Genomic DNA, 15189 nt, shown 5'->3' with positions numbered 1-15189 from the left:
TTTTGTTTTTGGAATTTTTTTGTCAAACATATGAGAGGATAACTTGTCCTCCGGGTGTATAATTCGTTCCGAATTAACATTACAGAGCGTGACACACACCAAAGTGTTTCTGTCCCGTCAAAATCGACTTCCTTCCTTGCAGCTTCCTGTATCGAGTGCCCACGACACCCCTCAGGCCATATTCACCAGCTTCAAGTTGCCCAAGAGTTCACCCCCTCCACACGGGCCCCTCGGGATGCCCATAGGTCCCCATCCGATGACACCCCTGGGTCACTTGGCTCACCTAGGACGGGAGACTTCCCCACCGAGACTACACATCCCCTGCAGCACCAGCAGCAACTGTAGTACCAGCAACTGTAGTACTGTTGGTCACCCCACCACCCCGGGTGGCCCTCAACCCATTCTTCTGCCTCTCACAGGTCCCGTCCTCTCAAATCCGCTCCAACCACAAGTAAGCAATTTGAATGATTAGGTTGATATTTTTATTATTACGTATTATTTTAATCAAAACTAAGTGCTAAATCCACCAGGGTCATACAGTGCTGCATTATGTTGGTATTAATACATATATGACAGTTGGGGGTTACTGAGCATTAGACTGCTGCAGTGCTCCTCACCTCTGATGTTCTATTGCTTAAGTTATTTTGATATCTTTATTATGCACCTCATACCCATCCTGTGGGCAGTGTTGCAAAGGATTTATTGAGGTGCATAATGGGTCCAAAGGCTGGGCCTAAGTATTTGTGTATGTTAAGAAAGTCTTGCATACAAAATATAAAAAAAAAAAATCTGCCCCTTCCCATCCCCCAGTGACATGGTACAGCATGGAATAAGTGCAAAAGTATATAATGTTACACACATTTTAGAGAGAATACATGGATAAACAGTGTGATAAACATGAGAGCCATGTTATTTATATTAACAATCTATGAATGTACAAACTGGACCCAGATCTCATCCATAGAACATCCAGTCTTACAACTGGATGTTCTATACCTGAGGTATATCTGGAGAAGGTTTTGGGGATCAGTGCCCCCACAGCCCGGTCTGTGACTAGGCAACCATATTTTTATAGATTGTGAAGATTTTTGTTATTGCAGTCAAGGAACCTCCTTAAAGGGAGGCTTCTTGATGCTGGTCCCTAAAGATAGGTTCCTTGGAGGCCCATAGGGTCCTTGATGGAGGCCCTTCCAGGGAGGCTCCTTGATGCTGCCCCCTCAAGTAAGATTCCTTGATGCTGGTCCTTCAAGTGAGGTTCCTTGATGCTGGTCTGTCAAGTAAAGTTCCTTGATGCTGATCCCTCAAGTGAGGTTCCTTGATGTTGGTGAGATGTTGTATGACCTCATTGGGTTTAGCATTTCTCCCTAAATATAATAATAACAATAATCAACCCAGGAAAGTCGAACCATGTGATGTGTTTGCATGTTTTGAATAGTATCACACCTTGAAACAACTGTAAAATCATAGGATTTCCTTGTATATATAGTGTATGCAAGGGGCTTGGACATGCAGCAGGCATGTTTGAGCATGTTAGACAGGGGTGGAGGCAAGTGGTTTCTATGAGTTGATGTGCTGTTGGAATGTGAGGAAGGTAACATTTATGAAGGGATTCAGGGAAACTGGTTAGCCAGACTTGAGTTCTGGAGGTGGTAAGTACAGTGGAGGAGGGGTGGGAATATTGCAGTTTGGAGGGGCATATGAGCTGTAATGTTGGCGCACCTCCGGCAAGACAGTGATAGAATGAGTGACGGTGAAAGCGTTTTTTCTTTTCTGGGTCACCCTTCATTGGTGGGAGATGGCTGGCATGTTTAACCCTTCAACTGTGGCATACCCCCAAATAAAAATTTTAATTGAATAAGACTAAAATGAATGGAATTTGATAAAAACTTAAAATTTTATGTTGTGTTGAAGTTGGTGAATACATATTCATGCATTGCAACAGCAGTGTAAGTGAGCCAGCAATATTTAAGTTTTACAATTTATTGATGCCAATATGTACACTAGTTTATTATATTAGATGTTTTTAAAAATGTTTTAGCACTTCAAACATGGGAAAATGCTTCTTAGCCTGACATGCTCCACTTGGAATACACGTACATGGTATAATTGTTTTTATTCTGTTTTGTTTATTATTTTAGTCTTGGTATGCTGAATGTAATACTCCTCAAAACATGGAAATGAGTCACACTGTATGATCGTACTAGGTTATCCTGGATTAAATATACAGCCTCTCCTCACTTAACAATGGAGTTCCATTCCTAGGACCACGTCGGTAAACGAATTCATCACTTAGTGAGGAGCATGGAAATATAAACACATGTGCAGTATAATGTGATCCTTTATTGACAACGTTTCGCCCACACAGTAGGGTTTTTCAAGTCGCAAACAGATCTACCTGGGGTGGAAGGTACGCGAGTATTTAGTCAGGTTCAGAATGCTGGAAACTCACAAGCCTGGTATCCCATTGAGGCCCATATCTTCGGGAATAGGCAGTGCTCCCCACCAACTCAGGAATTCTCACAAAACACCTCTCTAAACTCTTGGGCATTATCAGTTCAGTACATCTCAAACACTCGGGTGATCTCAATCGCATTCGCAACATCAATATCAGGAACAAGAAATTTTCCAGCCTTGACGTAACTTCCCTATTCACCAAAATACCTACCACACAAGCCATCGATCTCTTGCGCAGGAAAATTGACAATTCACTTGATCTTCCTATTCCAGCCAGCGATTTCACAGACCTTGTTGAACTATGTGTTGGCTTTACGTGTTTCTCTTTCGAAAATCACCTCTTTCAGCAGACTTTTGGACTACCCACGGGTTCGCCACTCAGTGCCGTCCTGGCAAATCTATACATGGAACATCTGGAAGCCGAGCATTTCTCCATCATTATTCCTTCATCTGTCACCTGGCTCCAAGACAAGCTCAACCAGGTTGAGCCCTCAATCCAGTTCACACTTGAAGAGGTCGACAACACTCTTCCTTTCCTTGATGTTGCTCTCTGCAAAGCTGACCATGAACTTCGTTTTAAAGTCTATCAAAAACCTACCAACCAAAATGATCTTCTCCACTTCTACTCTCACCACGACACCAAAACTAAACGTGGTGTAATTATAGGCTTTTTCCTGCGCGCACTCAGAATCTGCAGCAATGAGTTCCTTGAGGAAGAATGCACTATAATTGAACAGGTATTTTCCAAACTTCACTATCCTCGTCACTATATCAGAGACTGCAGATGACGGGCATTAAACATCTTCAGGGGTAAACATAATCCCTTGTAATGACTGCAGCAAATTATACGTGGGCGAAACATCAAGAGACCTCCAAACATATATTTCAGAACACCAATACGCAAGCAGGTCTGACGATACAAGGAATGATTGTGTACAACACCGTAATTCACACAACCATTTAATAAACTACAGAAACTCAAGACTTATCGCCAGAGAAGACAACACTCAATACCGAAGAATCCAAGAATCATCGCTTATCTCTATATCCAACAACTTCAACCAGAACAATGGCTTCTATAACATAGCTGAACCACTTGCCAAGAAACTTCATCGCTATCCCACATAAGAACATAGGAATGGAGGAACACTGCATGTGGTCTGCTCACAAACTTATCCAATCTCCCTTTCAAGCTACCCAAGATTTTAGACGCTATAACCCCACTCGGTAGATCATCAGATGCAGCATTCTCCACCTGACCCAGCATTCTGAACCTGACACCCCAGGTAGATCTGTTTGTGACTTGAAAAAGCCCACTGTGTGGGCAAAATGTTATCAATAAAGGATCACATTATACTGCATATGTGTTTATATTTCCATTGTGTCGGTATTTTATACCATTTATTTCCATAAGTGAGGAGCATACTGTAATGGTAGTGGGTTTGTGTCAACCATTTTTTATATTGTTTTAATGTCACCTGTGCATCATTTATAACATTTCTGGTATATTTTTAAATGTATACTATACAGTAGTGCACTGTCTTCATATTGTAATATACAGAATAGAGGAAATCAGCTCTAATATACATTATTAGGTATGCACAGTGGTCAGAGAGCCCATCGTAAGTCCAAGTTGTCAGTAAATGAGTACATTGCTAAATGAGGAGAGGCTGTACTTAAGTGTGTTTTGTGGCTGAATTCCACTGTTAGTATCATGAAACTGTAATAAATTAGGAATGAATAAGTCATCTTTGTACCACTTCCACACACTGCTAATTGGAGGAACAACAGCTACTGATTTCATTGTTTACTTTTGATAGTTAAGCACACTAATACGTTGAACACACAGTAATCACCTTTGTAGTTAACCAAGATACAGTGTGTGAACCCTCCTGGTCTTATATTTCTTTTAAATGTTTGGTTAGATTGAAGAGCCAAAGAGTTGTTCTGGAGTCAAAAATAGTGGCAGGTAAAAGATTTGAAGGTACAAATAATTGTATCCACATTGAACACAGTTTAAATGTTAGTCGAGTATAAAATTTACTTGTGCCCATTTGTTACCATTTCTTTCCATCTTTTATGTCTACCCACCCAGTCAAGTCCTCAAAATTTCTTTTACATTATCATGTCTTCATTGCTTTTTCTGTGCTTTAATATCATCAGGCTCAGTTCTTTTAGTCTCCTCATAGGTCATTTCCCTCAAATCTGTGACTACTCTTGTCAAGAACCTCTCCACTTTTGTTAGTTTCTGCATGGGTATGGAAGTGGAGGATGTGTAATGATATACAGTTGACCCTTGAATAACACGGGGGTTAGGGGCACTGACCCCCTACATCAAAAATCCATGTATAACTTTCGACTCCCCAAAAACTTTACTAATATTATTATTATTATTATTATTATAATCAAGGGGAAGCGCTAAACCCGGAGGATTATACAGCGCCTGGGGGGGATGTGGAAGGCAATCAGGCTTAATTCGGGGAACTGGAGCACAGATCCAATTCCCTAAATCAAGAGCCCCTCATCAACATCAAGGAACCTTCCTTGAGGGGAACTTTACTAATAGCCTGCTGTTAACCGGGAAGCCTTACCAATAACATTAACAGTAGATTAATGTATTATATACTAGTCTTACAATAAAGTAAACTAGAGAAAAAAAATGTTGAGAAAATCGTAAGGAAGAGAAAATACATTTAGAGTGCTGTACTGTATTTATAGATACAGTAAGTTTATGTCATCTGTTTACAAGATAAATCATCTGTCAGTACCTACACTAGTATTGTCTTATATGATACAGAACACTGTAGATGTTATACATATTACCAACACTAGACATCAATTATTACAGTAGTACAGTATGTACTACAGTTAATTTTATGCAAATGGAACATGTATGATCTGTAATAATAATATATATTATGTAATCTTTATAGAGAATAAACTTGATTTGCTTCAGCATCTTTGTTTATTTGCATTTCTCTCAACTGCAAATAGAACAAGTAATTGTTTGTACATATGCATTGATAAATTTTAACTTTTTACGGTAGTGAATGATAAAATAGACTAGTATGTACATATATTTTATGCATTCATGACATACCAAACTTTTTCTTAATTTTTGGGATGCAAATCTCCAAAATTTTCCAATATATTTATTGTAATAAAGGCATCATGTCTTCATCTGTGAGGGATATATGTAGCCTAAGGTGTGTTGTTATTATATTTAGAGGGAAACCCTAAACTCATATGGGCCATAGAGCATCTGAGCCTGTGATGTAGGATAGCATCTCTTCCTGTGTGCCATTGGCATATGAATAACTAGAATGATATGAAAAACAATTATAGCAGTCCAACATAATATTTGACCATGCCATCTTCTTTTGTTGGCAGGCGGAGATAGTGGAGGGCTTCTATCCCTGGGGTGAAGGTGTGTCGTGCCCCGACCAGTTGTGCCCACTGCTTGGCCGGCGCCACTACCACTGTGCCCACCCTCGTTGCCTCTATGTTACCGCTCATACGGATGTCCTCCCCCTCCATGCCCACGACTTCCATGAAAATACACCCATCCCTGAGGGCTTCATTGCCATCGACAGGAATATTGACTGCCGGTCACCCAATTGTCAAAGGTAAAGTTTTGGGGGAGTAGGATTTTAACTTGCAAAGTTAACAGCTCTTCTAAAATTCATTGTGAGTGAACTCTTTCAATCTTAACCAAAACAGCTATTAATCCTGATTAAATTTCTCTAAGTAGAATAAAATGTGATTTTAATTATTATTATTTTTTAATCAAAATAACGATGAGATATTTTTTACTTTTAAACTGTTCTGTTTATGAAGATTACTTTCAACAGTTTATTCAATTTATTTTTCAAAAAAAAAAAAAAAAATATTGTATGAAAATTTTCTCTTGTAATATTATGTAATGACTAGGCAAGTGGTACAGCATTTCATATCTGAAGTATCATATTTCCAATGCCTTGCACGATATGAATGGTTCCTCATTGATTTTTTTTTTTTACTTTCCCACAGTAATAAGGTAAACAAACACTTCCACTGCACTCGCTGTGGCTTCTCCTTCGTGCGCTACCAGACACTGGAGTCCCATGCTGAGAAGCACCAGCAAGAGGATGGGGCTGTCCACACCCACAGTCTGGGCCCTCAGTCACCCATATACCTTAAAAAGCAGCGTCCTGACAGCCCCATGGATGCCCCAACGGCTGGTGCAGACAGAGAATCACCCAGCAAAGCACAGCAAGGTTGGTATGAGAAAAATTAAGAGGTTTCTAACTCTGAGTAATAATCATCTGTCATTTACATATTTGGTCATTAATATGCCAGCCTCTGCAATGTAATTCTCAACCTAGCACTTGGATATGATTAATACCCAGTATTATTTCATTGGCTAACAAATATTTGTTCATTCCATTATCTTATGGGGCCCTGTCCCTGGACCCAATTTGTACCCCTGTAATCTTTGGACTACTGCCCACACAAGGAGTATAAGGTGCATAATAGATATTAAATTAACTACTCATTATCCTATATTGAGTCTAGTAATCCATGCTATGCTTCCCCTTCACTATTAATCTTTTTATTTAAATTTTATGATTATAGACATTGCATTATATTTCTCATTCTTTATATTATAACGTACTAAAATAATTGTTTTACACTTTATTTGGTTGTAATACTGTATGTATCATATTTCAAATTATTAATGTGCCTGATTTAATTTCAGGTTGCTATAATATAACCTATTTACTATCTTGAGCCTAGTTTTATCATTTGCTATCTTGAAGATATTCTTTGCCAAGCTGCAGGTTACACTGACATGTAGATCTCTCCCCCCCAGTGGTGAAGTCGTCGGGGATCTTCTACCCTCTCTCGCCATTTCCTACATCTACCCCATCAAACAACCGACCCTCCAGCACCCGGGGTGAAGCAGGTGCCCTTGTTACGCCTATTCCACCATCATTACGCCAGCAGAATTCTACTACATTCACTCTGCCTGTGTCAGGAAGCCTCACCATCACTGCCACTCGTCGCTCACCACCACCTCTCGGCATGCAGTCACCCATTCGAGATCGCATGGATCAAGTAGATACTGATGATCGTAGTGAATTTGACAGTGATCAGCCTCGTCCACTGAGTCAACAAGGGGACCCTTATTCAACACGTATCCTTCAGACCCTCAACCGTGAAGAGACGCCACTAGGAGCTGCTTCTTTAAGCTCTGAGTGGCTCTGTCCTGAACGTCATCCACAGTATGGCCCTGAATATTCTTGTGGTAGACCATTTTGTAAGCTGAAAAAGAAAGAACATTTCCACTGCCAGATTTGCAATCAAGCTTTTAGTGAACATGAAAAACTAAGACCACATCTTATTAAACATGCTACTTGTAGCCCAATGAACTCTGGTGGATTTTCTGTAGGGGATGAAGAGGATGCAGATGTTTGTACCAATCAAGTTGAAGAGGAAGATGGAAATATTCAACCAAAAATTGAGATCAATGATCATCCAGTCAGCCCAAGAAGTCCCAATGAATGTAGTACTAGTAGCTTTGGGCTAACAACACAGAGTATCTCTACCAGCAGCCCAAGACCACTAAGCAGTGGTGGCATCAGTGGCACCCTGAGTGGACCCCAAACAACTCCCCAGTTTCCAATGGTGTACACTCAGGCTGCCAGTTTCCATGGACTTTCATCTCCATTTGGACCACATTTGAGCATGGCAGGGATATTCCCGGGATCATTACCACGTCTTTTGCCACCAGCTGCCTGGCAAGTCCATCCAGCATTGGCAGCTATGGCCCATCAAGGCCTCATTATGCCTGGAGTCCGTCCTAATGGTGATTTGACTCATGGGTCCCCTGTTCCAGGGGGTTTACCTGGTGTCGGTCCAGGAATGGGTGGACCAGGAATGCCTGGATCTGGGGGAGATCATAACCCTCTTTTGCCCTCCTCGTTAGGAACTTCACCTCACCTAGCCATGTTAGGTAAGAGGCTTGGTGCTGAAGACTTCAATGCTCAAGAGGCCAAGAAGATTCGCTCCAACCACTCCATACGGTTGCTCAAAGATGAGCCTGTACCTGAAGGTTATATCCGCTTTAGGTAAGAAAAATTGATTGTTTTATCACATATGTATTCCTGAATTTTTTGTATAGCTTACATGATACTAGATACTATAAGCATTTTGTCTCCTAAGAGCTCATCTTCTAAGTAGGTGCCAACATGTAACATTGTTCCCAGAAATTTTTAAATACTGCATAATGTGTAAGATCTTCCAGATTGTGATGACAATACTTTAGCTGGCTAGGCTGAGAGGCCCCTCAAGGAAGGTTCCTTGATGTTGGTGAGGGGCTCTTGATTTAGGGAATTGGATCTGTGCTCCAGTTCCCCGAATTAAGCCTGAATGCCTTCCACATTCCCCCCCTAGGCGCTGTATAATCCTCCGGGTTTAGCGCTTCCCCTTGATTATAATAATAATAATAGGCTGAGAGGGTAGAAGAACTCTGAAAACTAGTTTTAGGGTTAAGGCTGTTAAAAAAGAGTACGTAAGATGTCTGTCACAAGAATTTTTTCTGCTGGGTTGGCTCTTGTCAAGGAAAGCAGATGCTATAGAGAGAAATTATTTAAAATACCAACACAATGGAAAAGAAAGAAACAAACTCTGTATATTGTGATCCTTTATTGATGTTTTGCCCAAATGGCAGGCATTTTCACATCACAAATATGTGACAAAAGAACACACCATGTGGGCAAAACTTCATCAATAAAGGACAGCGTAATACTGCATTTTTTCCAAAACAGATGTTATTTGGTTTCACTAGGGAATAAAATGTGACAAGAATGAAAACTACTTCAAGGAAATATACATAACTGAGAATGTATAAATGGAAAAACAAAAACAAAAGGAAAGGGGAGGAATAAAAGTAATTCAAAGCATCATGGATTGAAAAATACAGATTACCATGGGAGGAATACAGTAATTTAGTTCACAGGAGCCCACAAATTGCAGTTGAAAGCTGCACAATATTTTGTGTATCATATATCACTGCACTGCACTGTACTGAACTGTAGAGACAGTGGAACATGCCGTCACTTGGTGTTTACCTGTTCTAGTTCCATGAAATTTTTTTGTATTTGTAAAACAGATAACTTCCCTCAAAATACAGTTGGTACAGTAACTCTTGAGTATCTTAAGCCTACCAGTATCTTAAATTCTTACCTTTCTTCTGCCCTCAGGTTCAACGAGGACTGTCAATATCCACACTGTGGATACCGGGAGCATCAAACACATTTTCATTGCATGAGAAAGGACTGTGGTTACTCCTTTTGTGACAAAACTCGCTTTGTGCAGCACACAGCACGCCACGAGCGGCTTGATACCCTCATGGGAGGTGATTTCAACCAGTTTCGCTCAAACATTTCCTGTGGGCGCCCTGACTGTGTTTACGCCTCAATGATAGGTAAGGTGTCTTCCAAGGGCTTGTCATTTTCTGGTTAGTGTACATATACTTGTTCACTCATTACAGTACACATTACAGCACAAAATGTTAAATGAACAAAATAATGTTTGGAGCACTAATGAAAATTTATATTCACAGGCCAGCAGCAAAACAAGGCATCACATTTCCACTGTCTCAAATGCGACTTTGTGTGCACAGACACCAATAAGGTAGTGGCGCATCGCAGACAGCACCAGAAGCGAGATTCCATCAATGCCGCAGGTTTTGAAAAGTTTACACCGTCCCAGCCGTGTGGTATTCAAGGTTGCAACCATAATCAGAAGCAAACGCATTACCATTGCCTCAAGTGCCAGTATTCAGTCCTGGGCCTTAGCCAGATGTCTGCACACAGGTACAGACACCTCGAATGAAGTTTCTTTGGGGAGTAATCTGCGGAGAGGCTCCCCAGCGCCCCTAATGAGGGTGCAGGAACAAACCCAATATTTTCAGACAGTGACATTCATGCCTGCCCAAGCTACCCTGAGAAGTAGTAATGGACTGGCAAATACGGCCTCAAGTGGGCCCGTTTTAGAGCCCATGTGTTGAACTTGTGTGAGCTACATGATGTAGCCTTGTACAATAGCATATGTGTTATCATTAGCCTTACATATCACTGTAACATACCAAGTGGTGTAGTTGTTATTCTTTTTACTGTACCTTGTATCCAATTTTTGCTAGACAGTGACCTTTGTACAGATGAAGTATACATGTTAAGTGATACATAAGTGAAAATTCCTGTGTACCATAAAGAAAAGTGGTTCACTATACATGGTGTATGCAGTGTTGTGGTTGTATCAGTGAGCCTTATAGTCATGGGCAAGTGGTGGGGTGTGGTCAGGCTAGATCCATACATCAGCCTGTAGCCACCACTGCTGCGGCCCACTTCCTGTTGCCCACTACATATGGACTATTTACTGTGTTATTTAGTTGGTTTAATAAGAACCAATGTACTATTGATTAATATTCCTGAATGTATGTGATGCAATTGGTATTCAATACCAAGAACAAGAAGCCTCAGACCTGTATGAAACCCGAGTGCCTTGTTGAAGGTTAAACAACAGTGTCTTATGCGATAGTGTCTTAATGTAGGTTGGTGTGGTGTAGTTCGTGTGGTAGACGTGAAGGTGTCGCGCCCACCTGTGCCTTCCTGTAACCTGTGACCTGCCCACCACCCACCATCACCACCACCACCTTAATCATGCCCTCCTCAACCTGAACACACAGCTATGCTGAATATAATTTTATACTATTTATTTTTTAGTGTTACCAAATATTAGTGCCAAGTATTCCATACTCATTCAGTTATTTCCTGTAGTGCCAAACATTTTCTACTTTTTTGTTTGTTTTTAATTTGGTGGCCAAGAAAGTGCCAATATCAAACATCTTTTTTTTATGATTTAAAAAGTCTTAACGATATATAGCACTGACTAATGCATTCTGCATTGCATATTCAAGCCACGATGTAGACTTGCTAGTGAAGATGGCAGATTAAGAATGGTCAAAGGCGTGTTGTTAGTGCCTCCTGCTCACTGCTATCTGTGTGTGTAGCTGGGATCCCAGGATTAGCCTTGATCTGGGAGACCTGTTTACCCCAGGGAGGTAGTCCAAACTAGTTTAAGAACCTCCTCAATGAGAAGGTAGGCTGCTAGGCCTCTAAGCAGTAGTGTCTTGTTTGCTGTGATGTAGATATGTAGTATTAATAAGACATGACCAACAGTAGCCAGTGTAAAACACGAGACGGCCTACAGTGTGCCCGTCCCCTGCTGCACCTCCTGCTGTGTCCTCTTCAGCTTTACTACTTTATATAATTCTGCCATATTGTTATTGGTATTATTCATACACTTTCCTAGCTTGCACCTTTTTCATCTTATATAAACAGTGTGGTGAGTGAGGCGGGTGTTGTGGTGAGTGAGGCAGGTGTAGGGGCGAGGAATGGCAAGAGTGAGGCCCACCCACCACCCACTTGCTTCTCACTCTGGAAGCTGCACCGCCTTCTAGCCTCAGTTTTAGCTCACTCAGCACTGCTGATGCATTTATGTACAGTTCTATTTATTACAGTGGGTGTCCCAGATGTGGTGCCGGTCCGAAGGGCAATGCTCGACCTGTTGTGGGCCTCCAGTAGTTGTCTTCTCACCCTATTGTAAAGTGATTTCAGTAAATATGTATTTACTGTTGGTGAGCAGCAGCAATGGCATTGTCCTGCAGGGCAGTATGACTCATCCTGGCACTCCTCTAGCTTAGCTTGCTGACCTCTTAACCCATGTTGGTGCAAAAATTTCCCAGAGCTCTTAAACAAACTACTGGAGTCAGTCCTTCATTTTTTTCTGAAGACACAACAGTGACTCTCAGAATGTGGACACTGAACTTTGGAACCCTAGCACCAATTACCAAACTCTTGGCACTGATGCACAAAACTCAGACATTATCTAAGAGCCCTTGCACCAGCTTATGGCGCCCATACAGTGTCAGATGGTATCTACAGTAAATATGTGCTTGAGTGCTGCACTCAGGTCACCATTCTGGCAAGAGGTACAAGGCACTTTAGAAGAGGAAGGGAGGAGTGCTAGGCTGGGGAAGAGGGCCACACTGGACCTATTGGACGGGTGGAAGGGAGTGTTGGACTGGGCACCGCAGCCACACGCTGGGGCCCTCAACATCCTGGCAACTTACTCAAATAAAGTGATACATCGAAATTTGTTTTTTTTTTTTTTTTTTTTTTTTGGTATTATCCTAAAGCTTCAGCCAGGCCCACTTCCAGGGGGATCCCTTGAGGTGGCAAAGGAGCTCTTGATCTGAGGAATTAGATTTTCTGTCCCCTTCCTTGCCTCTATATTGGAGAGAAATACATATTCCCCTTGTAAAATTCAGCTACTAGTCAGAGGGGAAAAATGATCATTATCAGCCCTGTGCTACCATGAAATTGAAAATCTGGAGGCTGACCTTGTATGATGGAAGTATTGTATTACCTGAGGCTGCTTGCTAAAGGGGTACAACTTGGGCATTTCCAATCCCCCACCAATATTTTTATCTGAGCATTGCTCAACTAATTACAGAGGTGACATCCTGATGAGAAAGATATCCTAGTATGCAGACCTTACTTTGCCTTTAAAATATAAAGCACCTACATATATTACTCTGAACTTCAAGAACAAGTTGTCTTGAAACAAAAACTATAAATATGTATATCAAAATATATTGTAAACAAAACAGACTAACAAAACACTAATAAGACTGAGTTTTAAAAAGCAGATTTGCCCAAATAAGTTTAATAAAAGAGAATAATTATTTCAGCAGTTTACCTATTACCACAACATAAAAACAGATCACTCTAGTTTACTCTATTACATTTCTGTAAAGTGCACCTTTGTGGGATTATTGCTTAGTTATGATTATAATATGTAAAGTATTGGATCTGGGAAATGAGAGGAAATCAGATTTGATCAGAGGAAAGGGAGGACAAGTATAATTTCTTGGATCAAGAGCCCCTCAACAACATCATGGAACCTCCCTTGAGGGGCCCCCAACCCTAAGAAAATCTTGTATGACATAGATTCTGCAAAATTTAAAGAGTATCCTAAGGAAGGCCTACTTACCCTCAAATAATGTATTTTACCCTTAAGTGGAAACACTGACACTTCTATGAGAAACGAGACTGATCTGAAAAAAGTATCCCCTACATCACAGTCAGCGCTGTATGGCCCTTGTGGTTTAGCGCTTCTTTTTTTGATTATAATAATAATAATAATAATACATCACACAGCCCCAGCCCCCTGGGGTTATATATGTAAGGAATACCAAGCCCTTTTCCTACTCTAGCTATATTACCTTGTGGATTTAGTGCTCAGTTATGATTATAATAATAATTTTCCTACTCTAGTGTATCCCATTGCTTCAGTGTATCCCTGATGTTGGTGAGGGGCTCTTGATTTAGGGAATTGGATCTGTGCTCCAGTTCCCCGAATTAAGCCTGAATGCCTTCCACATCCCCCCCCTGGCGCTGTATAATCCTCCGGGTTTAGCGCTTCCCCCTTGATTATAATAATAATTCAGTGTATCCCATGATGTTTCCCTACATTACCCTTGTATATCCCACGATGTTCCCTACATTACTCTAGTGTGTCCCATGCTGTTTTCCTACATTACTCTAGGGAAATTACTCTAGTGTATCCCATGCTATATCCCTATATTACTCTAGTGTATCCCATGCCACATCCCAATAGGAAGTAACGGGGTCTTCTGCTGTTAGGTTTCTCCCATAGATTTTTTTTTTTTTTATTACCACATCGGCCATTTCCCACCAAGGCAGGGTTGCCCAAAAAAGAAAAACTTTCATCATCATTCATTCCATCACTGTCTTGCCAGAGGCATGCTTACACTACAGTTATAAAACTGCAACATTAACACCCCTCCTTCAGAGTGCCGGCACTGTACTTCCCATTTTCTGGAATCAAGTCCGGTCTGCCAGTTTCCCTGAATCCCTTCATAAATATTAACTTGCTTACACTCCACCAGCACGTCAAGTCCTAAAAACCATTTGTCTCCATTTCCTGTCTAACACACTCACGCACGCTTGCTGGAAGTTCAAGCCCCTCACACACAAACCCTCCTTTACCCCCTCCCTCCAACCTTTCCTAGACCGACCCCTACCCCGCCTTCCCTCCATTACAGATTTATACACTCTCGAAGTTATTCTATTTTGTTCAATCCTCTCTACATGTCCAAACCATCTCAATAACCCCTCCTCAGCCCTCTAGATAATAGTCTTGGTAATCCTGCACTTCCTCCTAATCTCCAAACTATGGATTCTCTGCATTATACTCACACCACACATTGCTCTCAGACGTGACATCTCCACTGCCTCCAGCCTTCTTTTTGTTGTAACATTCACCACCCATGCCTCACACTCATACAAGAGCGTTGGTATAACTATACTCTCGTACATTCCCCTCTTTGCTTTCATGGATAAAATTCTTTGTCTCCACAGACCCTTCAGTGCACCACTCACCTTTTTCCCCTCAATTCTATGATACACCTCTTATTTCACAGACCCATCTGCTGACACATCCACTCCCAAACATCTGAATACATTCACCTCCTCCATACTCTCTCCCTCCAATCTGATATCCAATCTTCTGTTACCTAATTTTTTTATCCTCATCATCTTTCTCTTTCCTATATTCACTTTTAATTTCCTTCTTTTGCATACCCTACCAAATTCATCAACCAAC

The 15189-nt window shown here is 41.1% G+C and overlaps 1 protein-coding gene across 11 annotated transcripts in view; it reads left to right on the top strand.

Annotated features, from left to right (window-relative positions):
- Window positions 1-12654, top strand: part of LOC128698209 (zinc finger protein castor homolog 1) — a 522290-nt gene extending 509636 nt beyond the window's left edge. For 5 of the 11 annotated variants that reach the window (XM_070098621.1, XM_070098625.1, XM_070098624.1 and 2 more), the window contains 6 exons: window positions 143-451; window positions 5845-6080; window positions 6484-6710; window positions 7292-8564; window positions 9699-9922; window positions 10061-12654. In XM_070098621.1, coding sequence (XP_069954722.1) covers window positions 143-451; window positions 5845-6080; window positions 6484-6710; window positions 7292-8564; window positions 9699-9922; window positions 10061-10332 — 2541 coding nt within the window. In that variant the 3' untranslated portion in view covers window positions 10333-12654. Of the gene's footprint in view, window positions 1-85; window positions 452-5844; window positions 6081-6483; window positions 6711-7291; window positions 8565-9698; window positions 9923-10060 lie in introns of all 11 variants that reach the window. The other 6 variants (XM_070098618.1, XM_070098623.1, XM_070098616.1 and 3 more) reach the window with 3 other exon arrangements.
- Window positions 12655-15189: the final 2535 nt, after the last annotated feature.

This window comes from Cherax quadricarinatus, chromosome 63 (assembly GCF_038502225.1).
Source record: "Cherax quadricarinatus isolate ZL_2023a chromosome 63, ASM3850222v1, whole genome shotgun sequence".
Classification (NCBI taxonomy): Eukaryota; Metazoa; Arthropoda; class Malacostraca; order Decapoda; family Parastacidae; genus Cherax; species Cherax quadricarinatus.
This window is presented reverse-complemented; position numbering and strand designations above follow the sequence as displayed.